The sequence below is a fragment of the Prionailurus viverrinus genome, unplaced genomic scaffold (genome assembly GCF_022837055.1).
Source record: "Prionailurus viverrinus isolate Anna unplaced genomic scaffold, UM_Priviv_1.0 scaffold_40, whole genome shotgun sequence".
In the NCBI taxonomy this organism is placed as follows: Eukaryota; Metazoa; Chordata; class Mammalia; order Carnivora; family Felidae; genus Prionailurus; species Prionailurus viverrinus.
The window spans coordinates 4,104,207-4,130,339 of NW_025927608.1; the positions used below are offsets into that span (position 1 = coordinate 4,104,207).

A 26,133-nucleotide genomic window follows, 5' to 3' on the forward strand; every position below is an offset into this window, starting at 1 on the left:
GGTCTCACGCCTGTGGCACGCTGTCCCCGGGTTAAACACCCACGACTCTCGGGACTAGTCCCGCCCGCTCAACTGACAAGAAAAGTCAGGGGCTCGGCGGCAATTCTGTCGAATAGTTTAATATTCAAATTTCGCTCTCCGTACAATCACGTCAGCAGCCGCAGTTTTATCAAGCGTCAGATCAGTCGGCAGGTGCGAGTCACGGGACGGCCTGGTGCCCGAGCGGCAGCGTCCGCTAGATCCAGGGCAAGCCGGCCGTCAGGAGGCGCTGACCGGGCTTTCCTGCCCACGCGGAGCGATTGGGCCTCCCCCTGTGCATGGCCTGCGCCCCGGCCCGGCTGCCGCAGCCCTTGAATCCTCCTGGCGCTCGGGCCGGGACCCGTGTCCCCCCCCCCCCGTCAGCTCCGGGGGGAGAGCCAAGCTCACGTGTCACCTGAACAAAAGGCAATGCTGAAAACGAAAAGTACCCACACGCGAAGCTTCCTGGAATTGTCAGCTGCCGTCGGCAAAGCGTCACTGCCTCACCCTGACCCGGAGACCTCCCAGACCGAAGGGGACCTGGAGCTCAGGATGTCCCCGGGAGGCCTGCCGTCTTCGGCAGAGGCTGGGAGGATGTCCCCCTGTCACTTCTTCTGCTCCTGGTAAAAGGAATCGATGACGTCTTTGTACTTGTCCAGGACTGCAAACCGTCTCAGCTTCAACGTGGGACCTGAGAGAGCAAGTGGAAGGAGGGGTGAGGCCCGGGCTCGGAGAAATCCGGGAAGATGTGTCGTGGGGATCCGCGCCTCTGACGGCAGCTCAGCGTACCGAGTGCTTACGCCCCGCTTCGGCCTTGATGGCTCAGAGGGCACTTCCCGGGGGAAGCCGCTCCCACCCGCCCCGGGGCGGACACCCCAGCGTGCTACAGTGGACAGCGGCCCCCGCGTCCAGCTGAGGCGGCACCAGAGGCCTGCTCTGGTCTGTGGGCTGTGCCGCAGGGGGGCTCCACCCCCGACTTCACAGGAGATGCCGGTGGTCTCGCCCCCCCGGGAGCCAGCTGGCCCCAGCCCAGGCACCAGTAGGGCCTCGGTGTCAGTCCGGGGGGTCCCATTGTGATTTTGGGGGAAACGGTCCCATGCTCGAGGCAGAGTTAAGGGTCGTGTTGGAACCGATCTGTGGGTTCTCCAGGCTCACCCCGCCAGCCCACACCCCTGGCCAGCTGTGTCTTCCCGCACGGCCCCCGGAGTAGTGGGGACAAACGAGGGAACCCCTACCCAGCTCTCCCCCTGCCACGGAGAAGTCCTTCTGGAGAATGGCCCACTTCTGGATGTGGTAGGGCTGGGCGGCTGCCTTCCTGTTGACTCTCTGAATCCCTTCTTCAATGGCCCGGTACACGGCCTCGTCCCTCCTCCCCACGATCTCAGACACGGTGGTGGCGCTGCTCCCCACCTGCCGGCAGAACTCCACGGCTTGTTCGGTCAGGTGGTCCGTTGGGTGACAGGCGTCTGGGTCCAGCGTGCACTGAAAAGCCAGAGGTCAGAGCCGGCGCGGGCCTCACCCCGTGAGACGCGAGCCCATCTTGAGGAGGGTTTGCTGGGGCCAAGGATGTGGCTCACTGTGAGCTGTTCCCGAAAGATGGCTCAACGGTGGGTAGGACGCCACCCCGGCTGTGTGGGGCCCATGGTGCGTGGAGCCCGTGGTGGGATGACACCGGACGGCCCTTGGCCAGCACACCATGGTCTAAAGCAGGGACCTTCTCCTGTACGTCCGGCATCCTGGGCTCTGAGCATGTGAGCGGGGCAGCGCTGGGACAGACGGACGGTCACAGCAGTACATTATCAGTTGTGGGGGTTGGGGGTGGCGTGCAGGGCAGAGCGTGTTCCCACAAGCTACACCACCCCTTGTGCAGGTAGCCAACAGGTCGTCCCAGGATATAGTCACGAGACCCCACGCGTGCCCCAGCCGGGCATGCCTTCTGCTGGGGCCGGACCCCCAGTCCGGCCGCCCCTCCCGAGCCAGACGCCCAGACGCACCTTCAAGGTGAGCAGCATGGACAGGAACTTCCTCTGGTCCCCGATGAGCATGGCGTTGCTGATGATGGGCAGCTCCATCTTCACGGCATCCTCGATGGGCACAGGGGGCACGTTCTCCCCTCCGGCTGTGATGATTATCTCTGGGGAGGCAGGGCCAGGCCCCCGGCACAGGCTTTAGTCCAGCACCCCCGCGGAACGAGGACCCAAGCCTGGGCCACGGCCCCTGGAAGCCACACCGGCCACTTGGGGAGGTGCAGCTGGCACGCGGGGGGGGGGGGGGGGGGGGGGGGGGGGCGGCGCACACCCTCGGAAGCACCTCTGACTCGCCTACCCCCTTCCCAAACTCCCTCCCCTCCCCAGCAGTCCAGAGCGCACCGCCTGCTCTCAAGGGCCGCTCAGCTCAGGAGGCCCCCCGCCTCGTCCATGCTGGCCCCCCCTCGTCTAAGCTGCTCTCACAGCGTCAGCCCCTCGTCCTGCGGAGGGCCGTGCACGAGCAGGTGCTGGCACTCAGTGCTCTGGTCTCTTCCCCCCAGGCTAGGTGGGAGTAAGCGGACGTTTACTGAATACACCTGGATTGCTCTAGCTGGATTGTGCCCCCTGTTCTAGTTGGACACAGAGGAATCAGTCACACTGTGTGCGGGCCCCATGTTGACATCGGGCAGAGGAGAAGAATGAGACAGCCCCTGGCTGCGGCGAGCTCACCGGGCCGTGGCACAGAGGACGGCCGGGGAGGAAGCCGTCAGACCGGGCGTGTCTAGGGCAGCGAGAGTGGGCGTCCCTCACCACCCCTGCCTTCCTGCGCTTTCCCTGACCACCCGCTCACCCCCACCTGTGTCTTACACCGTCAGTACCCACTAGAAACCCTCGGCAAACGGCATGGAGACGAATACCCCCCAAGACCGCACACGAAACACACTCCAGGATAAAATGTTGAAAGTGTCCCTCCCGAGATCAGGAACAACACAGGACGATCGCCGTCCCCGCGTCCATTCACCGCACGCGGCTCCAGGTGTCCTGCCGGCGCAGAGGCAAGAGAGATACAGGAATGGAACGAAGGAACGAAACTGTCCTTATTTGAAGACGATCCGACCGTGTCCCTGAAGGTTTGGAAGGAACACACAAGCCAGCAGAGTCACATGACTCGTCGAGGCCCCGCCACCCCAGGAGGGCGCGGAAGCAGCCTGTGTGCCCTCGGCAGGCAAGCAGAACGCAGATTTTATGTGATGTGGTTTACGACAGCACCCACGATAGAATACTCAGGGCAAATCTAAGGAGAGGCGTGCAAATACCTGCACGCTGTGAACGTTGCCGACAGACCTCAGTGTAAGCACACCGAGGGCGGGGGGCACCTGGGGGGCTCAGTCGGTTAAGCGTCCTGACTTCGGCTCAGGTCACGATCTCATGGTTCACAGGTTCGAGCCCAGCGACGGGATCTGTGCTGACGGCTCAGAGCCTGGAGCCTGCTTCAGATTGTGTGTCTCCCTCTCTCTCTGCCCCTAACCCGCTCATGCTGTCTCTTTGTCTCAAAAATAAGTAAACATTAAAAAAAAAATTTAAGGATGCCGAGGGATACACGGGGTCCTTGTTTAAACTGGACCGTGTGACCCCGACTGACACCACAGGGGCTGCAGACACTCCCAGCTTCATCGCCCACCTTTACTCGTGGTGGTTTGACCACTGGTTTGTTCTGTCTGTAATGTACTAAAAGTCTGTTAGTCCCTTTTCACGGCTCCCATGGTTGGAGCCACAGACCTCCCGCCTTCCAACACGACACAGAATTTCTGTTTTTCTGTTTTCCTCCAGTAGTCACATGGGCTCCGTTCTTTGAGCGTAAATGTTTTATCCTCTCTGTTGTGATCGCAGATGGACTAGTTTCTTCCGCGGTCCTTCTAAATCGCCGTGCAAACGGAAGCCACGGTGACCGGTGGCGGTCTTGGCTTTCCGTGCGCGCGGTGCTGTCACCCTCCTTAGGGAGCTGGCTCTCCGTCCCGCGGCCGTGGCCGGCACCACGAACACTGCGGGACGTGGATGGTGGGCATCCGGTCCTGCTCCTGGCATCTGGCTTCATTATGCTAAGCAAGTGGTCATCCATTTCCGGTTTTATCCCGTGCTTTTTTCCACGAGTGAGGACATTAACGATTCTTGGGAAATACCTTTTCGACATACGTGCAGATGATAAAACTTTTAAAGTTCTCTTAATACATATCCCTGCATTTCCAGAATAATCCCACTTAGTTATGATGGGTTATTTTTTTAATGTGCTGGCAGACATTGTTTGCGAGTATTTTATGCAGGATTTTAGCATATATGCTCATGAACGTCATTGGTCCACAGTTTTCTTTTTAAATACAACCTTTTCAAGATTTTGGTATCGATGTTATACTCACCTCACCAAAAATTTGGAATTCTTCCTTCTTTTCTGTGCCCAAAAAAACGGTTGGATTGTCATTGGGATTCCTCAGGACACCTGCTGGTCTCCGTGTTTTGTCTTTTGTGTGTGTGTGTGGCGGGGGGCGGGGAGGGGCCGGTCACTATTGTTTCCATGGGAACCGGTCTGTTTAAATTTACTATCTTTTCTGCCAGTAGTTGCATTTTCCCACAAAATGATCTCATTCACGTTTTCAAACGTGTTTGTCCAGTGTTGAGCGATTGGTACCGCGTTTATGGATCGGAACTCAGTGTGGCGAAGAGATACGTTCTCACCCCATCAGTCAGTAGATCCGATGGAACCAAACTCGAAATCTTGGAGGGCTTTTGGAGGCAGCAGGCCTGTTGGTAGCCAGCACCGTCTCACAGAGGAAGGCCACGGCCTCACGTGGACGTCTGGCCGTGTCACAAAGATACTCGGGGAGCTGGTGCGAGTCCAGGGGGGCAGACCAGCCCCCGACGGAGACGCGGTGGGACGGGCGGGCTTCTCGGCGGTGATGCTGGGTGCTGACCTCCAACCACACTGCACCCTTCCCCCGCCATCACCAAGCTCAGCCCTAGAGGGCGCTGTCAGTCCACCCCTGCAGCAGGGAGCTCGCAGCCTGGGCGCCCAGACTCGGCCGAGAGCCCGCCCTCTACGGCCAGCAGAGCCCGGCCCGATGGCACCCCTGCGTTGGAGAGATCCACTCATGGAGCCGGTTTCCCCAGGAAACGGGTGGCGGTTCCTGCAGGGATGCGTTTGGGCATTACATCCCCTCGGGCCAAGTGGGCAAAGCACCTTTTCCGCGGAAGTCCCCAGCTCTCCTCCTTGGGAGGGCCCCGTTCGTCATGGGAAATTTGAGGTCTCATGTTTTATTTTAAATTTTATAGCCAATCTGTGTTCTCGATATCATCCCCGTGTTTGCGTGTAAAAATACGTGATATTTACACCCCAGAATCTTCTGGAAAGACTTGCCTTGTTTCTTTAAGAAGTCTGAATCCCAGCTCCACCACTTACTAGCCGAGTGACCTTGGGCAAGTTCCTTAACCTCTCTGGGTGTCGTCATTGGGAAGTCGGGGTAAATAAAACGATGTCAGTCCAAGTGCAGGAACTTAACATGCGCTCCGTACTCGGGGTACAAACAGTGCAGGCAGTACACCCCCGCCCCCCCACGCCTGCAGCCACGAGGCCGGCCAGCGGAGCTCACCTTTGAGGCGTCCAGTGATGAAGAGGAAGCCGTCCTTGTCCAGCCGCCCGGTGTCGCCTGTGTGCAGCCAGCCCTCGGCGTCGGTGGCCTCGCTCATTTTGTCCTCCATGTTTAGGTAGCCCATGAAGATGTTGCGGCCCCACAGACAGATCTCCCCAACGCCCTCCGCGTCCTCGTTCACCAGCTTCACCAGGCAGCCTGGCACCACCTTGCCGGAGCTGGGGGCGGTCAGAGGGAGATGGCGCCTGAGGGCAGGGTCAGGCCTCACCTGGGAGCCCCCGGGTTCCCGAGCTCCTCATTCTTGGCCGACGGCCAGAAGGTGTCCCCTCCCAGGATTTCTGTATTGCAACAGGGGACTTAGAGCTGAGGGGGCGCCAATAAGAAGCTTTAAGGCAGATGAATGAATGAGCGAACGAACGAATGAATGGAGTCCCAATGCACAACTTCAAGCCCTGTGATGGGCCAGCAGGGAGGGGAGGTCTCGAGGCACAGCAGGTGACCCTCCATTCACCCCCTACCGGGGGGCTGGCCCCGGCCCCCAACCCCCCGCCCAGTGGAGCCCGGGCCATCAGCCTTGGGGGGACCCCCTCCCACACACCCCACCCTACTGGAGGGAGGGAAGTCCCTCCGTCAGAACCTGTTCAAGATCCCCTGGGCTATCAGCAAGGGCACACGGGCACGCGTGTACCTGCCGGGGCGGTAGTTGGAGAGGCTGGATATGAAGTGGGGCCCTGAGGTCTCGCTGAGGCCGTAGCCGCCATACAAGGGGATGTTGAGGCCCAGGAAGAACTGCTGTGTCTCTGTGGTCAAGGGGGCTGCTCCGTAGAAGTTCTTCCGACATCTGGCAAAGCCCAGCGCCTGGCGGACCTTGGCCAGCACCAGGTAATCTGCCAACCTGGCCTTGAAGGACTTCAGGTCACTGGTGGGGGAAGGAGAACGGTCCACAGGAAGAACCACACGCTCACATGAAAAAGGTGAGTATTTGGTGGGCGCACGGCGGCCTGGCCACCTCTGAACGTGCACACACACACAGGTGTGATACGTCCTGAGCCCGGAGGTCAGACAGGTTCAGCTGTGTCCAAGGCGCACACGCACGTACGCACAGAGACTCGAAGCACATGTGCGTGGACACACGAGCACACACACGTCTGACCCCATCTGAAGCCCACGAATGAGTCGTTCATGCGTATTCACGCTCCGTGTCTGTGCAAATGAAGCTGTATTTGCACACATGTACATGTCTCATGAGACGCAATACCGTTTCGCAGACTCATTAGTAATGGAAACTGTTTCTAAATCGGCACAGGCCAGGTTTATGCCACTGACCCTCCCACAGCACCTGTGGGAATGTGATAAGTGGTCAGAGGCAGTGGGGTGACCTCCGAGTGGTCACTTGGAGGCTGGAAAAGCCCTTGTCAGTGTGACCCCTTCCCCAGACACCTACTGAAGTCAGGAAACCCCTCCGGAGACCCAGGAGCCGCTCCCGGGAGGTGAATGCCACCCCAGACGGAGGAAGTTGGTCCCTCCCCTCAGAGCACAGAGATGCGGTGACGGAGGTCTCACGCCCAGCACCTGCCAGGGCCTCGCACAGGGGTCCCCAGGATGAGCCCAGCCCGTCCCATCCACGGTCGCATGGCCCCTGCCCTGCCCCCACCCGGCCTCCTGTCCCCTTGTCCCGGCCCTCGTGGTACCTGCTGGGGCACGTCACGTTCTCCTCCAGGGTCACGGACATGGCCCACAGCAGCATCTTGCGCCGGATGAAGCCGGACCCAGCCCCCACCTCCTGGATGCGTTCCATTATCTTCTCCCACACCCGAGGCACCCCCAGGTGGGACGTGGGCTCCACCTCCCGCAGCGTGTTCGCCAGGCTCCCCTGTGCACCGCCAGAGGGGGGGCCTGCGGTCAGTGCCAGGAGCCCCCACACCCGAGTCTGTGCGCACACCTCCGAGGCGTCCTGCACACAGGCCCCACGCGGGCACCCACACGTGGACACGTACATCTGCACACGACCCGCCTTGTGTGCTCATGCTGCCAACCCTCCTGGTCACGTGGCCAGAGGCCTCGAAGCTCCTGGGTCCCTCCCAGCCCTGGGGGCGGCTCTATCCCCCAGACGTGACCGTCGAACCCCCCGAAGCAATGGACCAGTTTAGGAGCCGACAAGGGACACCACTCAGGGCCAGTGAGCTGCGGGGGGCCGGGGGGGCCGGGGGGCAGCTCCTCATGGTTAACGGGAGTTTTCACAGCACGGGTGTAGTTTATGGGACTGAGAAGCAGGGCTGTGGCCGCCTGTGGCCTGTCCTCAATGGCGCGTGGACCCGCCCATCCACTCTGGTCCTCTCCTCCGTGTAACCTCGGCAGTCAGTCCCTTCTTGTTGGCCACGCGGGCCATGCCGACGGCCACCGAAAGAAACGTGACAGATGCTCACAAGCACATGCGCTCGGGGGGTGGGGGGGTACAGCGCACGGGCCGAGCGGACTGACCTGCAGGGCGTCAGGCTCGGCGAAGCAGATGTGCGCCCCCCACTGGATGCCCGTCCACAAGTCGTAGAACTGCGCGGCGATGTGGCTGAGGGGCAGGTAGCTGACCACCACCTCCTGCTGGACTTCTGCCGCCTGGATGCCGCCGGCCTGGCTGCCATGCCGCGCCGTCCACGTGATCTGGAGGACGGGCAGACGGCCCCGGCAAGGTCCACAAGCCGGCCCTGGAAGACTCACCCCGGGGCTTCGGCTACTTCGGGGACATCTCTGCAGGGAGCTCCCAGGACAGGCCTCCCCTGCCCCCCTCCTCGCCTTTGCTGGGCTCGGTGCGGGCGGGACGCAGACCCACGGGCTGTCCTAGGTCTCCTGGGCCCCTGAGCTGCGGGGCCAGAGCAACGTCCACCAGCAGCCGCGCCCACCCATCTGGGCCCCGTCCTACGTTGTCCTGACTCAGCATCACGCCCTTGGGGCTCCCGGTGGTGCCCGAGGTGTAGATCAGCACACAGCACTGGTTGGGCTGCTGGGCACTGATGACAGCGTCCAGGGTCTCCTCCGGCAGCTCGTCCCCCAGCCCCATGACTTCGTCCATCTGCAGCCAGGCGGGGAGAGCGGGCACTCGGTCAGCTGGGGCACTGGCCGGGCGCCCCCCGTCCCCAGGACCTCCACCCATACCGTGTACACACGGGCCATCTTCCTTGCAGGGGCCTCTCTGTATGTCACTACGGCCTTCAGATGTGGCAGGTTTTTCCAGATCTGTGTGGACGGGAAACACAATGGGGTCTCGTTAACGAAAGTTACCCACTGACAAGAGCCCCGTCTCCAGGCACTGTGGTCGCTGCAGTCTGCCTGGCAGGCACTGTGGTCGCTGGGTCCCCTGGCTCTGACCTGTGACCCACTGGGATGCTGGCCACCCTTCGTGCATAGCCGTCCCCTCAGGAGGGAACCAAGCACCCCAGGGGCTGGCTGAACCCCAAGTATGGTTCATTCCACAACAGAGAGGGATAGGGAAGGAACAAAGGGGACAGAGATGAGGGGACAGAGGGGAGGGGACAGACTGGGGCAGGAACAGAGAGAGGGACGAGGAGGGACCGAGGGGACAGAGAGGGAGGGGACAGACTGGGGGGCAGACGGGGGGGACAAAGTGGGGGACAGAGGGGATGGGAGGACAGAGAGAGGGACAGAGGGAGAACAGAAGTTGGTCATCTTGCTGAGTGGAGGTTAACAGAGCCCAGAGTTCAGGAAGCCCATGCATGGGACTGGACACCAGCAAGGAGACACTATGGAGACAGAGAGTTCTAGAAATCTGTAGTCAGGGGCCCTGTCCTCCCGAGTCCTTGGCTGAGCCAGTGTGCACGGCAGAGAGTGAACCACCAGGGAGCTGGAGGACCACGGGAGGCCACAGGGGCCAGAACCATCCACGTGTCTGTGAGCAGGACGCAGGGCCCCTGCCGTGCGGAGCGGAGACCTGGAAAGGTCAGATCTGAGCGCTGGAGCTAACCTAGCCTGAGGGTGAAGACCATATAAACCGGCCCAGAAGGGCCAAACACGAGTCCCAAAGTAAAGTTCAGAGAGAAAAAGGAATCCTGGAAAAACACGACCTGTGGGAGAATATCAAGACCCCTGACATACATGTAACTGGAGTCCCAGGAAATTTTTTTCTGAAAATTGAAAAGCAGCCTGAGAAGTTTCCAAATTTTATTATAAACCCACCAGTTCAAGACTCACAACGAACCCCAAGCAGGATAAACAAAGGAAAACCACACCAAGATACAACGTCATCAAACGCTGATCACCAGCGATGAAGAAAAAATCTTAAAAGCAGCCAGAGAAGAAAGAGGAAGCCTCGTGCACTGTCGGTGGCGATGCCAGCTGGTGCAGCCGCTCTGGAAAACAGTGTGGAGGTTCCTCCAAAAACCAAAAATAGAACTTCCCTACGACCCAGCAGTCGCACTACTAGGCATTTATCCACGGGATACAGGTGTGCTGTTTCGAAGGGACACACGCACCCCCGTGTTTATAGCAGCACTATCGACAATAGCCAAAATATGGAAAGAGCCCAAATGTCCATCGATGGATGAACGGATAAAGATATGGTGTATATATATACATATATATATAAGGGAGTATTACTCGATGATCAAAAAGAATGAAATCGTGGGGCACCTGGTGGCTCAGTCATTTAAGCATCAAACTCTTGATCTCAGCTTAGGTCATGATCTCATGGTTAGTGAGTTCAAGCCCTGAGTCAGGCTCTGTGCTGACAGTGCAAAATCTGCTTGGGATTCCCTCTCTTTCTGCCCCTTCCCTGCTCACATTCTCTCTCTCTCTCTCAAAATAAATAAATAAACTCAAAAAAAAAAAAAAAAGAATCGGGGCACCTGGGTGGCTCAGTTGGTTAAGCGTCCGACTTCCGCTCAGGTCATGATCTCACAGTCTGTGAGTTCAAGCCCAGCGTTGGGCTCTGTGCTGACAGCTCAGAGCCTGGAGCCTGCTTCAGATTCTGTGTCTCCCTCTTTCTCTGCCCCTCCCCTGCTCAGGCTCTGTCTCTATCTCAAAAATAAATAAAAATATTTTTAAAACAAAGAATGAAATCTTGCCATTTGCAACAACATGGATGGAGCTAGACAGTATTATTCTAAGTAAAATAAATCGAGAAAGACAAATACTGTATGGTTTCACTCACACGTGGAATTTAAGAAACCAAACAAGCAAAGGGAAATAAGAGAGGAGCAAACCAATGAACAGACTCTCAACTACAGAGAGCTCACTGACAGTTACTGAAGGGGCAGGGGTGGGGGACAGGGAAACGGGATGGGGAAGGAGGACACTTGTCCCGATGAGCACCGGGTGACGTAGGGAAGTGCTGAGTCATTATCTGTACACTTGAAACTACCATAACACTGAATGTTAGCTGTGCTGGAATTAAAATAAAAACAGGAGGCCAAAAAACATCAATAAATAGAAGCAGCCAAAGAATCAAGATACCCAAACATACGGAGAGGAACACACATATGAAATAATAGACTTCTCACCAGAAACTATGTAAGTTAAAAACACTGGAATGGACTCTTTAAAAGGCTAAAAGAATAAAAGAAACCCTGTCATCACAGAATTTTAAACTACATGAAAATATCTTTTGAAAAAATGGAAATAAACATGTTTGCAGACAAAGAGAGGCTGAGAGAATGTGTTACCATCAGATCTGTGTTACAAGACAAAAAAAATTGTTTTTAAGCAGGCTTCACGCCCAGCATAGAGCCCAGAACGGGGCCTGAACTCACGACCCTGAGATCATGACCTGAGCTGAGATCAAGAGTCAGATGCTCACTGCCTGAGCCACCCAGGCGCCCAGAAGAAAACTCCTAAGGCAGGAGATGACACCAGATGCAAACATGTATCCACGTAAAGGAATGAGGACTGTAGGTGGCAAACGTGGGTAAATATGAAAGACATTTTTCCTTCTTTCAAAATGTCTGTGGGGCACCTGGGTGGCTCAGTCGGTTAAGCGTCCGACTTCGGCTCAGGTCACGATCTCACAGCTCGTGGGTTTGAGCCCCGCGTCAGGCTCTGTGCTGACAGCTCGGAGCCTGGAGCCTGCTTCCTGCTTCAGATTCTGTGTCTCCCTCTCTCTGCCTCTCCCCTGCTTGCACTCTGTCTCTGTCTCTCAAAAATAAACAATTAAAACAATTTTAATTGTGTTCAAAACAGTGTACCGTAGGGTTTATAACCTTATAGAAGTACGTTGCAAACAGCGCCAAGGACGGGGGGGGGGGGGGGGGGGGGAGGAGGAAGTATGTTGTTGCAAGATTCCTGCATTACATGTGAAGCAATGTAGTCGTGTGATGGTAAGTAGTATGGCCTGACACTAGATGGCAGTATAGATCGTGTGATAAAGTGGACTGTGCGTAGTTAAAAAGGCAAAGGCAAACCCTAGCGTAATAGCAAAGAGGGGGAGCTAATTAGCCACTGGAGAGAAAACGGAATACCAAAAAACAAGATAAAGTAAAAATAAAAAACTCAATCCAAAAGAACTCCGGGAAGGGGAGAAAAGGGACAAAGCACAGGACACATAGGAGCAGCAAACTGGTCGATTTACAGTTTGTCCGGTGGGACAGAAAGGCAGGACCCAAGTCTGTGCAGTCTACGGGGGACTTGCTCTAAACCTAAGGACCCGATAGGTTCCAGGCAAAATAAAGCAGAAATACACGCCGTGCAAACACTAATCACAAGAATTCTGGGGTGGCTCTCGCAGCGTAAGACAGAGTAGCTCTGGGACAAGAATGTTCCTCTTTAGGGACGTTTCTTAGCGACAAAGCAGTTACCGAATTGAGGGGACACACAACTCCATGCAGGTATATATGTAACAGAACTGCAAAACCCCCGAAGCCAACACTGATGGAACTGACAGCGGAAACGGACAAATCCACAATCACAACGGGGGGTTCAGCTCTCGGCCCTGGTCTTCGGCAGAACAAAGAGAAAATCGACAAGGACACACACGATGAAGCCATCAGCCACGCTGACGTTCACGTCGCCGACGCGTGTCCTTTCAGACGTGCACAGAGGGAGCAGTCGCCGAGACACCGCGTCATCCTGCCCACCACACGGGTGTACAAACAGGGGCTTCCGGTGGCAAAGTGCCCCAGGCAGTGAGACACAGCTCTCTCTCTGTAGAAAAGTCCCAGCCGGTGAATTAGAAAACCGACATTCTGCCTCCACTCAGTGGTGACCATCAGTGGAGAAAGGCTGGTGGGGACCGTCACGGTGGAGGAGCAGTGCCCGCCCCCGCCCCTGCCCCCAGAAGTTGAGGGAGAGGAGGAGAGCAGATAAATCCGGATCTCGGGACACTGCCCGGGACCATTGACCCGGCTTCTGCCGCAGGCTGACGGCAACAGCCCCCACGTGTGGTCCCGTGCCGCACCCCCCCACCCCCCACCCGGCAGGCGTGTTCAGGACAGAGTGCAGGGGCCCCACGCCCCCGGTGTCAGACGCAGCGGGTCTGGGGTGGGGCCTCAGGGTTTGCATTTCAAGCAGGTTCCCAGGTAAGGACGCTGTCGGCCGGCCGGCCAGCCAGCCTGGGCTTCGTTCTGAATTAAAGACAGAGACATGGCCACACACGGCCTGTGGCCACTTCGTGTCCTGATTCAAAGGCACCTATGTCAAAATGGCCCTGCGGTGGGTGGCTGATGAGACCACCGGGATCGTGTGAGAGACATTTCGTGTGCTCGTGGAGAATGCATGCCTACTGAAATACTCAGGGGGGACATGAGTTCATGTCAGAGATTTGCTTCAAAAACTTCAGCGAAAGAGGCAGACCGGCGCACTGCACGACGGAACACGACATGTGGGACCAGCACACGAGGGCCGGCCACACTCTCGCAGCCTGGTCTGCTCGGAAGCTTGCATGATGCAAATTTCACCCGGGGTGGACATTTCCTAACTCTGGGCCTCAGCGGCCCGACCAGGCGAGTGGGTGGGTACCTGTTGCCCTGTCTTGTTGTACGTGTATGTGTGTGACGTGGGGTTGCTGTGGAGGATGAGGGGGAGGGGCCCGGGAGGGAGGGATGGAAAAGCCCCTTGTAAGCTGGAGGTCTACAAGGACACCCGGCCCGGGGCCCCCAAGCCCACTTCCGCACTCCCCCAGACCTTCAAGATCTTTTCCAGCTGCTTCTGTGTGTCGACCACGATGATGTTGGCGCGGGAGTCGTGGGCGATGTACTGACAGGCCTCCGGGGAGCTGGTGGTGTAGATGCCGGTGACGATGCCCCTGCGGGAGACCCAGGAGGGGTCCTGTCTGAGCCAGTGCAGAGGCCCAGCCCCTGCCCTGGAGGGCCCGGACAGGCAGAGGGGGGCCCCCGGGAGGAAGGGGAAGTCAGAGAAAGAGGAAACAACCCTCCTTCCACTTTTGGCCCACCCCCACCCACCAGAGACCCTGCCCCACCCACAGCCACTCACCCTGCAAACACCGTGCCCACCGCCGAGAAGAACCACTCCGGGGAGTTGAAGCCAAGGATGGCCACGCTGTGGGCCCGCTCCAGGCCGAGCTCCAGGACCGAGGCAGACAGGCCCGGTCAGCCGGCTCAGAAGGGGGCCTCTCACGCCCAGCGGGGCCCCTTCCAGAGCGCAGGGACCAGCCTCCCAGGCACCCAGTCAGAGGGCACCCCGGGCCCTTCCCGCCCAGCACACCAGGCGGCCCCGCTCATCCGAACGCGAGCACAAACGAAAAGTAAGTGCTGAGTGCCCGGCGGGTGATGAGGGCTCAGTAAAGGTAAAACCCTCAGAACGGGGCCCGGCCCACCGCACCCACCCAAAAAGTGTTGGAGGCTCCACAGGTATCATTTCTAAAGGCTTGTCAGGCGGGGGTCGGGGAGCAGGCCTCCGAGGGCCCAGAGCTGGAGGGCAGGTCTGGGGAGGGGCCCTCACCTTCAAGAAGCCCTTGGCGGTTCTCCGGGCCAGCAGGTAGTACTGGGAGTAAGAGATGTGCTCCCACACGCCCTGGCGCTTGAAGCCCAGGGCGCTGAGGTCCCTGTACTTGTCCAGGGCCTCGTGGAACATCTGGTGCACGGTGTAGGGCGGCTGTGGGCAGGTGGGGTGGACACGCAGCTGGACGCGGCCGTCGGCCCGGGTGGTCCACAGCGGCTCCTCTGCAGGGGGAGACAGCGGCTGGGATCACGCCGGCCTAGGGTCACTCCCTCCCGGGGCCCCTGGGCCTTCCTCGGGCCGGGACTTTGGTCCCGAAAGTGCTTTGGCTGCTGGCAGACAGGCGAGGGATTGGGGTAGGCGGGAGGCTGCCCGGAGGAGGAGGTCTGATGGCCCCGAAGCACGGTCAAGGCTTCGGGATGCAGCAAGGAGGCGGAGGCCTTGGAGACGCGGAGGCCCCTGTGTCTGCTCCCGCCGTCATGGCAGCTGGAACTTGTCCCAAGGCAGGGCTCCCTCAGATCCCGAGGTCCTGCCTCTGCCTCCTGAGAACGGGCCGGAGACAGACCGGCCGGACAGAAGGTCAAAGCAACAAGAGTGGCAGCCCCCCGAGGGGCTGATCTGAGCCTCCTTCCGTTTCTTTGTTTCTGGTCAAGACCAGGACGGTGCCCGACCTCACCCCAGCCTCTGTGTCAGGGAGGAACAGGGGTGGTGGGGACTGGGGGGCACGGCCCCGCTGAAGGGGAGGCCGCCCTCGGCCTAGGAGCTGCCGCCTGGCGGGAATGGATACCAAGGCTCACCCGACGTCTGGGAGTTGTAAATGTCGGCTCACACTTCTAGAAAACACTGTGTGGACCAGGTCACCCATCCTTAGTTCTGTGACCCCAGTAAGTCCCCGGTGGAGCACATCTCAGCCCCCCCCCGCCCCCCCCCCCCCCCCAGACACTCAGACGGCTCCCAGCTTTCACCCTCGTTCTAGGCTCCCCGAAGGAGAGAGTTCTAGAAGTGTTCACTGGATCAGAAGGGAAAAGCTTTTGGACTTTTGGGGGACATTTTAGAGCTCCTTCATCTAACTTCTGCTCTCCTGCGCCCGGCGCGGACCCCCCTCCCCGTCAGCGGCCTCACCTCACGGCACCCGCGCTCCCGCTCGAGGGAGGACAGAGGGGAAGGAGGAGAGAAGGGCCCTCTGTCTCTGTGCAGGGGCAGGGCCCGGGCTCCACCTCCAGCCCCTCTCGATACCCAGTCCTCACCCCCCGGAGTCACTCCCCTGTGGTCAGAGGTCCTGCTTCCCGAGCACCTGCCTCGTGCCCGGTGGAGGTGCGTGTCTCCTGTCACAACCTCTGTTCCGTCCCTGCAGACCCCATGAGAAGCAGGCCGGGGAACAGCTTCCGGCTGGGGGCAAAGCTGGGTTTCTGACCCACGGGCCCATGCTGACCCCAGCTCCTTTGGGAAAGGACTGTCCTGCCTCCTGCCCGAGTCCTAGAAGCCTCAGGAGCCGTGATCCTGGACAGCTGTCACCTTAGGCCACTGCCTCTCCCCATGTTCTGGGGCTCCCGGAGTGACCTTTCTGAACCCAGATCTGACCTGTTCGAGGGCCTCCCACGACTGCCCTTGACCACAGGGTTGTGTCCACACTGTGGCTTCTAGGAAGGCCCTCCCCAAAGGGCTCCTGGCCCCTGTGGCCTCGGCCCGCCCCCTTCCTCACAGCCCGCCTGAGCGGTGCTCGGCCCCCTGCCCCCACCACGCACGGGGGCCTCCCGTCCTGCAGGCCTGGGAGGCCCTGACCTGTTCAGGACCCTTCTGGTGCACTCGGCCACAGCGCGGGGCCTCAGCCTCCGGTGCCGGCTGCCGGAAGGAAGACAGAGCATCTCCGAGCCTGGGGTGTCTCACGCTCCCCTCTGTCCCCTCACCTCCACGTGCTCCCACCGCTCAGCCTTATCTCTGTCCAAACAGGAGTCTCTGGACCTTGAGTCAGAAGCCCCGTTCTTAGCAAGGTGGACGGAGCACTCGGAAGGACGCACGCGCCCACAAGCCTGAGCCGTGGACCCCAGCCGTGTCCCCCAACCACAGGACTGGGCACAGAGCCCAGGCCCTGAACCAGGCCCGCGAGGCCACTGCGCCACAGAGGCCGCTGTCTGGGGCCAGCACGCTGACCTACGGGGTGACGGAGGCCACGGCGGGCGGGGAGCGGAGCCCCTGGCCACCTCCTGGGCTCTCTCCTTCCCTGCCTGTCCTCATGACCACCTGCTGGGACTGAAGCCGCCGGACCCACCGCCAGCCTGCTGACCTGGGTCTCTCCCAAAGTGGAAAGCATGAAGCAGCAGAGATGTCCCCAGGCACCCAGACGACACTCACTGCCGGCCAGGGTGCCGTGCAGGGTGGGAGTGTGAGCTGGCGCAACCTTCCTGGGGGCAAGCGGGTGACACACGTCACGGGCTCCAAGACGGAGTCACCTTTGAGCCAGAAATCACGCTTCCAGGACGCGCCCACGGGAACCAAGCAGAGATACAGAGACAGTACTGTGGTCACCGATGTCCAACAGGGGCTGGGGACCCACCAGGGTGCGGCCACGCCCTGGGCTCTCGGTGGCCATTAAAACGAAGTGTTTAAGGACGTTTAACGACCAGGAAACGTCCACAGGACATCGGGTGGACAGTGTGCGTCACAAGCGCAGACATGTGCGTGAGCGTCACAAAGCTCCCAGGCTCGGCCTCAGGAACCTCTCCCTTCCTCCCCTAGACTCCGCGCCCCTGCAAGCGCCCCCTGGTGGGAACACGTGTGCCACCCATTAGGGATACCGACAGACAGAACTTTAGCTGGGGGCTAGAGGGCCAGTCGCAAATTCCCACGCAGCACGTCAGAGTGAGAAGGCTTGAGTCCCGGAGAGGCAGGGATAGCCAAGGTCACAGCAGGGTAGAGGCAGAAGTGGGACAAGACCTCAGTCCGTCCTGGGGGCTGCCTTGCACCCAGAGGCGGGTCAGTGAACAGGTGTAGGCCTGGGAGGGCCACAGTCCGTTCCCTTGGGGATGCTGTTGGGGGAGGAGAAAGTGGTGGCCGAGTCCCTTGACCCTCTGCCACGGGGTGGGCCGCCCGGAACCAAGCAGCAGGGAGGGCACAAGCCATGTGGTCCCCAGGCTGATGGCAGAGACATACGAAGTCAGGGTGACCTGCCAGTCCTTTATTCTTTTCGTTTTTTTCTTCTTTTAGGGCAGGCTCCACCCCAACGTGTGGCCCGAACTCACGACTCTGAGATCGAGAGTCACATGCTCTACCGACCGAGCTGTCCACACCCCACCTTGAAGTTCACAGGGACACAGATCTGCCAGACCCAACCAAGCTCACTGCTACAGTAACAGCCAAGGGCACGGCCAGGACCCAATCACGGTCCCTGTCACCCAGGAAGGCGCCCTAGATCCCGGCTGGACCCAGCTCCAAAAGGCAACCAGCCATTCAAGGGACAGAGAACCCAGCCAGCAAACAATGCAGCCCACAGCCCAGAGCACGAGGCAGAGGGTGACGGCTGAGTGCTGCGGGTGGGCTTTCCCAGGGCCCGCCTGCCCTCCTCCCTCCTCCTCCCCCTCCTCCTCCCCCTTTCACCTCTTCTTCCCCCCTCCCCCTCCTCCTCCCCCCTCCTCCTCCTCCCCCCTCCTCCTCCTCTCCCTCCTCCTCTCCCTCCTCCTCCTATCTCTCTCCCTCCCAGGTCACGGCCTGACCTTATCAATCACCCATTATTCAGGGGGTGGCTGGGCAGGCAGGGAGCTATTCTCCTTGGGGCTCTGGAATAACAGCATCTGAATAGCAGAGGAAATCACTCTCCATTGTCTGGGGAGGAGAACTCAGAGAGGAGAGGCCCCAGGGATGTTTTCTGTGGGAAGTGGCCTGTTGTACAGATGGAGGGGTACGCTGGCCCTAGGAGAAAGGTGGTTCTCGGCCAGGGACAGATCTCTCTCCAAGAATGCTCCTTCTGACTGGACCCTGGTGTCCCTGCCACAGAGGCCAGTCACGGACTAGAGCCGGCACGCTCCCGCTCCACACGGGCCCTTGGAATCCGCCCACCCCATGCAGGCACTCTAGGGGACGGATAAGAGAAAGAGAAGGACGTGACTCCAGATAAGGACAAGGCCGGCCTGGGACAGAACCGTTTGTCTAGCCCTTGTACGGAACGCACTAGAATGGAGTGTTGGCTGCACGGTGTCTGAGGTTTCTCAGTGGTTCAGGGGAGACACCCATTCCACCTGGTAGCCAGCCTTCTTGCCTGAGGGCCAGGGGCTGTGGACTTGTGGCCACTAAGCAGAGAAACCCTGGGCTCCCTGGGCCTCCGTTTCCCCATCTGAATTGCAATCTGGATCTGCAGGCGGGGCTGGGGCGGGCTGCCATGGGCTCTGGGGACACGGCGGTGGACGTGCTCCGGAAATGCACAGGGGACCCTGAGCTGGTCTCCACCGGCTGGAGAGAAGAGAGGTCTGGGCCCGGGGTGGGAGCAGCTCAGCCCAGAGCCCGAGGGCATGGGTGCCCCCAACCTGACACGCACGGGCAGGGCCGGGCAGGGAATAGCCAGGTAAGGAACATCCAGGTGGGGTCCGGACAATGTCCAGGCAGGGGCTGCGTGGGCGCCTTGGTCCCCGGGTCCCTGCCTGGTGCCCAGTGACACCTGCAGGCACCCCCAACCTTGACAGAGGTGCCCTCCCTCTGGAAGCCCCAGAGACTTCTCAGCCCCACAGAGACCACCTTCAGGGGCACCCCGGGGGCTGGACCCCAGTTGCCCAAGGCTGCATTTGTGTCATTTTGGGTTCGAGCCCAGCCTCCTGGCCCCTCCTTTGTGCACACGCCCTGTCAGCACCTCGGGGAGAGCCATGAGCAGCTCTGGGCCTGGACACGGCCTCTGATCCACACTTGACCTTGACAGAACTGGACATATGATTAGGAAAAGTCTCTGCAAGGATCCCCAGAGGCTCCACTGTTTTGTGGTTGAGGAGGCTGGGGTTCCCACTGTTCCCGCTTCTCAGGTGAGGATCTATCTGTTCGAGTGTCCTCTGTTCTCTGGGAAGCCTTCCCTCCCATCCCCTCCCCACCCCCACCCCACCCCCACCCCAAGCTCAGCTGAGCTGTCTTCTGCCTCCCACTGTCCCCAGCCTCAGGCTGTGGGCTCCCCAGGTCAAGGGTGGTATCTGTCTCCTTGCAGCCAAAGAGAAGCCATGACCTTGAGCATCTGGGGAGGGCAAGACTGAGAGGCTGAGCGGGGCCCTGTGTACCCCCTGACCCACCAGGGGCTTCACGGGGCTAGAAACCCCCAGCACCAGAGCTCCCCAGTGGGTGTGGGGGGTTCCTAGGAAGCACGGGTATGGGGAAGAAGCCCCGTCCCCAGCAGCTGCTCTCCCCTGCCCTCCTCCCCTTCCCTGGGGTCTTGGCCTTGCCCTGCTCCAGCTAGGGGTTTGTGCTCAGCTAGAAAGAACTAGAAAGCAATGTGTCTCCAGGCCCTGGCACAAGGCTGCCTTTGTGTAGGGGTCAGATTCTGGCAGCTCTGTGGCCATATTCAGGGGCTCCCGCCCCCCCACCCCCACCACCAGCTCAGAGCCTAGCCTGGACAGGGGCTTGGGGACCTCCAAGCTTCTGGGAACTCAAGGAGACCCAGGTGGACGCTCACTCCTGAAGGCAAGATGCCCGGGGGGGCTGCTTGCCCAGTAGTTAGCTGGAGGGGAGGCAGGGGCTGGCCAGGCCTGGAGGAGACTGTACTGACCAAGACCCAAAGAGGCAGCGTGGCCAGTTGAGAGTTCTACTTCTCACTAGCTGTGTGACTCTGAGAAACTCACGGGGCCTCTCTGAGATGGTTTCCTCCATCAAATGGGAATGCGAAAGTGCCCGCCCCAGGGCTGCTTTGAAGATGAGGTGAAGAGTGCCAGCGGCACAAAGCCCGGCCCAGGGGACAAGTCCAACAGAAGTCCGCCCTTCTCTCAGGGCTCAATCCCGGTGGTAGCCTCCAAGCCCCGCCCCTTAGTCTCCCACTCAGCCAGCGCCTTCCCCCAACCTTCGAGAGAAGCACAGGCTCCCGCCCCCTCCCCGGGGAGAGCCGGGCTCCTCAAGTTGCCTGGGAGTCTGGAGAGAAGCCCCCCCCACCCCGCCCCCGCCCCGCCCCTGGCAGCAGGCTGGCACCTGGCCGGGCGCGTCTCCGTAGCTGCTCCCCAGAGACACGGGGGCTGCACAGGGGAGGCTGGGCTGAGCACAAGCCGCACGCCAGGCCCGTGGGGGCTCAGGAGGCCTGCCAGGCAGTGCCCTGGGCAGTGCAGGGTCCCGTGGGGCGGCTCCTCCTGGTACCCGCTGACAGAAACGGTGCCAGGAGACCCCTCTGGCCGGCGATGCTCGGCCTGGGAGAGGAGCAGCTTGTCTGATGGCAGCAGGCGCCCCACGGCGGAGGCGACCGGCATTTGCTCCGCAGGGAGCCAGGCGGCCCTGGGCGCCCAAGGAACCCGCCCTCCGTACGCCTCTTCGCGTCTCTTCCAACGGGCATGGCGACCTCCGCCTTGACCCTGCCTCTGTCCTCCCACCAGGCCCGTCCCCCGCCCAGGAAAGCCAGGCCAGAGGAAATCTGGGGGAGGGGACCCCGGGCCTCCCCTTCCACCTCTTGCCTGGTTCCGCCCTCACCCGTCCAGGGGTCCAAACACCACCTCACACACTACCGCTTGCTCCCCGATACCCACGCCTCGGCTGACAACGGGGAGGACGCCAGGTGGGCCCGGACTGAAGATCATTCCACAGAGATACGCCCGCCACAAAGGCTTCCACCAAAGCCCCGGGCCGGGGGTTGGGGTGCTCTGGGGACCGGGGCTGCTCTGAGGAGCCCCGGGGGACTCAAGCCCGGGAAGACCCGCCCCTCCGCGGGCCGCTCTTTGCCCCCCAGAGGTGACACCGGACAGGGACAAGCGACAACAGTGGACCACCCCACGGACAGCGCAGAACTCAGGAGACGGCGACCCCCGTGCCAGGCACTCGCCGTGTCCGTGTTCGTTCAGCTTGTGTTTTGCCACAGTGTTGTCATGAGCCATTAAAAACAAGCACGCCCTGTGTTACTACCATTTTGATGACTCTTCGGGGTAAATGGTAACTCTGCCTCCCTCAAAGCGCAATTATCTGAGGGTCAAAGTCTTTAAAAGGGCACATGACTCTCTAAGCCTCTGCACGGACTCTGCTGGCTGCCACCCACCGGCCTCGCCGCAGGCCACAGGGGCTCCACCGGGTCCCAGCGGCCCGGCAGCCCGGCCCCAGGGGAGGCCCCACCGCCTCCGGCCGCGGCCCTCCCAACCACCCCCTGCCTTCCCTCGCACTCGGCCCCGACGCGGCCACGAGGGAAGGGTGTGCTGGGCCCCCGGCTCGCCTCTGCCTCTGCCCGCAGCCCACAGCCTTCCGGCCGCTCACCTGAGCAATCCAGCTGGGCACCCCTCGCCTTCTCCAGGGACGAGAGCGGGTGAGCATGGCCGAGGGACTCTTTGGAGAGCGCCTGCCCATCACTCGGAGAGCTAGAGGGGAGGGGAGAAACAACGTGAGACCCTCGGGGCCTGGCCCGGCTCTCCGGTGCCAGCCCCGCACCCACGTCGGCACCTGGGGGTGCCGCCGGCCTCTCTCCGCCTCGCGGGCTGCTCTGCGTCCTCGTGGGGGTCAGGGAACAGGACCTCAGTAGCCGTAGGGCCACCCTCAGCCCACCTAGCCTGTCCCACAGGCTCCGAGGGCTGCTGCACACTCCTCTGTTGTGTGGCTCTCTCTGGACTCGGTGTCCCCGTCCGGACAGGACTCCGAGCACGACTCCAGCGGGGGGCCCCCCTCCTCACCCCACACCCACCAGGCCTCAGGCATTGAAAACAGTCACGCTTAGAAGCTCAGAGCAGAGCTGAGGACGGTGCCAGGGCTCCCACGGGCCTCTCCTCCCCGGGAGGGCATGCGGGGTGCCCTATGTCTTCCCCAGTGGAGAGGACAGGCGTGGGCTAGAGAGCTCCGGCCCACACCCTCCTCGCTTCCCAGGCATGGTGGCCCTGGACAATGATCTCCCTTCCAGCCAGAGAGCCCAAGGGGTTATAGGGCCTCAACCGCCCGGGTGATGAGCAGACGGAGGTCAGTGCACACCTCAGCCAGGCAGGAATGTAACCCCACACAACTCCAGGGACACATTTCACAGTCATCGGCTATGCAAACAGTGCCTACTGGAGTTGTGCAGCCTGCAGCCTGCACAACTGGTCACGGCAGCCCTGAGGACAGGACCCTGGCTCCCGTCAGGGTGGGGCTAGTCCCACCCCCACCCAGTTCCCAGGCTGTCGGGCCAGTTACCTGTTTGTCACACTCGGTCTTACTTCTTGCTGGTACTGCAGGTTCAAACTAAGTTTGCGAACACACCCAGGCCCACCTGGAGGCAGTCTGCTTAAGAACCTGATAGGTTTTAAATCGAAAGACATCAGGAGGTTGTGAAGGGAGGGGCGTAGGGACAAGGGGGCTGAGTGGGCGCTGAGTTGGTCCCCTTCTTGTGTGTGAGCAAGGTGGCCTGTCCCAGGGAAGCCACCGGAGGGGTGAAAGGATACAATTTCTGGGGTGGGGCTTCCGCACCAGGCGGAGGGTTCTGAGCTTGGAGCTTGTCCAGCCGACTGTGGGTCATTGGTCACCACCATTACGTTGGGGTCGCAGAGGGGCCCCACCACATTATACTGATACAAACAGCCCTGAGCTCTGGGCGCAGACACGAATGAGGGTCCCCCACCGGGAGCCCCAACGCAGGTGCCACAAACTTGGTGCAATGTGCATGCTGTCCCGGCCACGTCCCGAAGACGAGCGAGTCTTCCAGAGGGTTGGCCTTTGACAGCACCCGCTGGGCAGCTCACCCTCGGACGGGCCAGGGCCGCCACTGGCTGTGATCGCTCGCCATCCGAGCCACCTCCTCACAGACAAGTCTGGAAACCCTCGCCATCAAAAGGCACAGACATTTCCCCCGCTAATGAAATCTGTATAAACTGGTTCTGGATTTAAAACAGCGAAACAGGAAAAGACGGCCACCTAAGGAAGCCGCGAGCCAAACATACTCATCATGACTAGAGCCTTCTGTTTGCTGGGGACCTTGGCCAGTCTCTCGTGACTCAGATGTGCTGACGTCCACTCCCCCATCCTGCTCTGTCCTTCCCTCGGTGACAGGGTGGAGTGGGTCCCCTGCCTCTGCCTGCCGTGACAGGGACACCTTGCTCACGGCCCATGTCGGGCAAGAGGTTCCCACTCAACCCCTAAGCCCTGTGCCCAAAGGATACCGGATGCCTAATTAAGAGAAGGCCAAATTCCAATTTTCCAAGTGAGGAAAGCACGCTCTTCCCCTCACCAGAGCCTTTGAGATCCCATCTCTTTCCGGGGATGTCACCCTCGCCCACCGACTGAGCCCGACCTTCCCATAACGTTCCTGTTCACTCGGGGCCATAACTAGTAACTGGTGTCCTGTCCACTCAGAACACGCCCGGGAAAGGAGCCACGCTCTGTCGCGCTGGGGTCTGCGCCCTCCCGCGTGGCCGCAGCCCCCATATCAGCGTTGGGGACGCCGCTGCTGTACCATCGCTCACCCTCCCTGTGTTCCTGTGGGGGCAGCCGCTCACCTGGGGCACCCTGAGGTGCATCATGGCGAAGCCGGACCACCCAGCCTGCTGTCCCCAGACTGTAAGCCAGAGGCACAGCTTCCAGAGTGGGATTTGTCATCCTCAAAAGAGGGCACGTGACATGCGAAGCGTCCCCACTGCTCTGACCCCTCACACGCACCTGGGCCCTTCTGACTCCTGCGCTCTGGACAGCGTGGCACCGGGATCCACTCAGGGACCCTCAGGTGAGGTGGGGCCACCGTGATTAGCGCCCCGGCCCGACGCAGGTGGCTAGCACAGTGTTCCCGGCCTTCTGGAACACCACACTCCTGCCCTCACACACCCCATAAGCACCTATCCCTCTTCTTACACAGAAACCAAATGTCTTTAGCACCTGCCCAGCGGCTCTGGGAGCAAGGAAGCCCTCGAAGGGCACGTGGCGTGCCTACACTGTGCACGGTGGGAGCTGGGCGGGGGCCTGGGGGAGCCTGCATTCCCTCTCCCGACCATCTCTGGTCAGGTGGTCTCTCCCTTCTCTTCCTGTCTTGCCAGAGGTGCTGATGGGAGAGCCCACTGAGCCTCATTCAGCAACTCCTCCAGGGGGCCCTCAGGGATTATCTGCAACACTCTCACTCTCACAGCCTTTGAACACTCAGGTTTAGGCTCTGAAGGCCACACATAGCTTGGTAAGCTCTGTGGGCCGTGTGTCCTTGGGCCCTGAGGCACACTGACGTGCAGAGCAGGAGTCAGCAGACACACAAGCCCATGGGCTTTCCCATGGGAGCCCCTCCTGGACGGGGGTGCATCGCCTGGCTATTTCTGCGGTCTTTCTTCCCTTTCAGCCTTTAGCAGCCAGGTCACTGTCCTGTACACAACAGGGGCTCAATAAATGCCTTCTTGGACAATATAGCATTGAGGTTCGTCAGAACTGGCCTGCCTGGGTTCAGCTCGCTTCACTAGCTGGGTGACTGTGGGCAAGGCACTGCACCTCTCTGAGCCCCGGTGCTCCGTGTCAACCCTGTGGCGTCATGAGCACGTGTGAGCCCTGCAAAGTGCAGGTGCATGTCTGCTCTCCTCCTACTTCCGGGGCCGTCATGGATCTTTCTGGGAGTAAGGAGAAGACAGCGCTTTGGTACGACTGGGAGGGTGACCAAGTGCAGTGACCGGGGGTCCAGCGCCGGTGGAGGAGGCGGGGCCTGCTTCCTTACATGGTCCTCAGGATGGAGCCGGCAGACCTGAGCAGGAGCATCTCTGGCATGGTCCCCGCGGGGCCGCAGCCTCTGGCTCACCCAGGACAGCGCCGGGACCGCAGGGAACTCATCAGCCCGGGGGAGGCCCCGCTCCACCAGACCGCCCTGCAACAGAGACACAGCGCGTGTCACGGCCGAGGCCGCTCGGGCCCCAGGCAGGGCTCACCCACTCCGGGCCTGGCACCGGTCTCTAATCTGCTGCCTCCTGAGTCCACAGGCCACTAGCTTGAGAAACCCACCCGCCCTAGGCCTCTGTCTCTACTCTCAGGCGGGCCCGCTCACTAGGATGAGGCAAGAGACTGGACCCCCAGGCCTCCTGCTACACAGAGTCCTCACCGCCTTTGGCAGTCCTCCCCAACCCTGTTCCCGACATCCCTCTGCCCAGGGCACTCACAGAGCCCAGCTCCGGGACACCCAGTGTCTTCTGTGCAAGGTGTGGCCCAAACATTTCCCCAACCTTGAGAGGCCCAGGCTGAGAGCTGAGCCAGATCACCTCCAGGTGCCCCGCTTCATGTCACAGGGTCGGTCGCAGCCTGCCCCGGTAGCGGCTTCCTCACCGGCTCCTGGACCCCAGCCACAGTGGCCCACGCCCCTGGTGGCCCGTCTCACCTCGAAGATCAGTCCCGGCAGCTCTCTAGGGACCCGGCTTCCAGGCAGAGGACCGCGCCGAGGACTCTGGGCCGCGTGAGCCCAGCGGGCCTTCCCCCTCTATGTTGGCTGGTCCGGAGCGTGTGCCCGCGCCCTTGGCCAAGCCAGCCGTCGAGAGCTGGGA

The 26,133-nt window shown here is 60.6% G+C and overlaps 1 protein-coding gene across 2 annotated transcripts; it reads right to left on the reverse strand.

Moving 5' to 3' along the window:
• Positions 1 to 103: 103 nt before the first annotated feature.
• ACSBG1 (acyl-CoA synthetase bubblegum family member 1) lies at positions 104 to 26,133 on the reverse strand. 2 transcript variants are annotated; one of them, XM_047846827.1, is made up of 16 exons: positions 25,971 to 26,133; positions 25,320 to 25,466; positions 22,835 to 22,933; positions 21,932 to 22,032; positions 14,528 to 14,748; positions 14,060 to 14,148; positions 13,751 to 13,871; positions 8,777 to 8,857; positions 8,544 to 8,693; positions 8,108 to 8,284; positions 7,318 to 7,499; positions 6,315 to 6,545; positions 5,627 to 5,844; positions 2,013 to 2,152; positions 1,254 to 1,500; positions 104 to 709 (listed from the first exon to the last, which is right to left on the reverse strand). In XM_047846827.1, exons 2-16 carry the CDS (start codon positions 25,367 to 25,369, stop codon positions 624 to 626), a joined length of 2,193 nt encoding a protein of 730 aa, XP_047702783.1. In that variant the 5' UTR covers positions 25,370 to 25,466; positions 25,971 to 26,133; the 3' UTR covers positions 104 to 623. The 2 variants fall into 2 exon arrangements, with proteins under 2 accessions (XP_047702783.1, XP_047702781.1); XM_047846825.1 differs by lacking the exons at positions 25,320 to 25,466; positions 25,971 to 26,133 and having other exon boundaries at positions 22,835 to 23,239.

Excerpts from the sequence above, each read along its gene's own strand:
- ACSBG1 (XM_047846825.1), bottom strand. The coding sequence starts at position 23,169 with ATGGTGGTGACCAATGACCCACAGTCGGCTGGACAAGCTCCAAGCTCA. Across the intron at positions 6,546-7,317 it reads AACGTGACGTGCCCCAGCAG|TGACCTGAAGTCCTTCAAGG; the intron begins GTACCACGAGGG and ends TTCCCCCACCAG. Across the intron at positions 710-1,253 it reads CGTGGCAGGGGGAGAGCTGG|GTCCCACGTTGAAGCTGAGA; the intron begins GTAGGGGTTCCC and ends TTGCTCTCTCAG.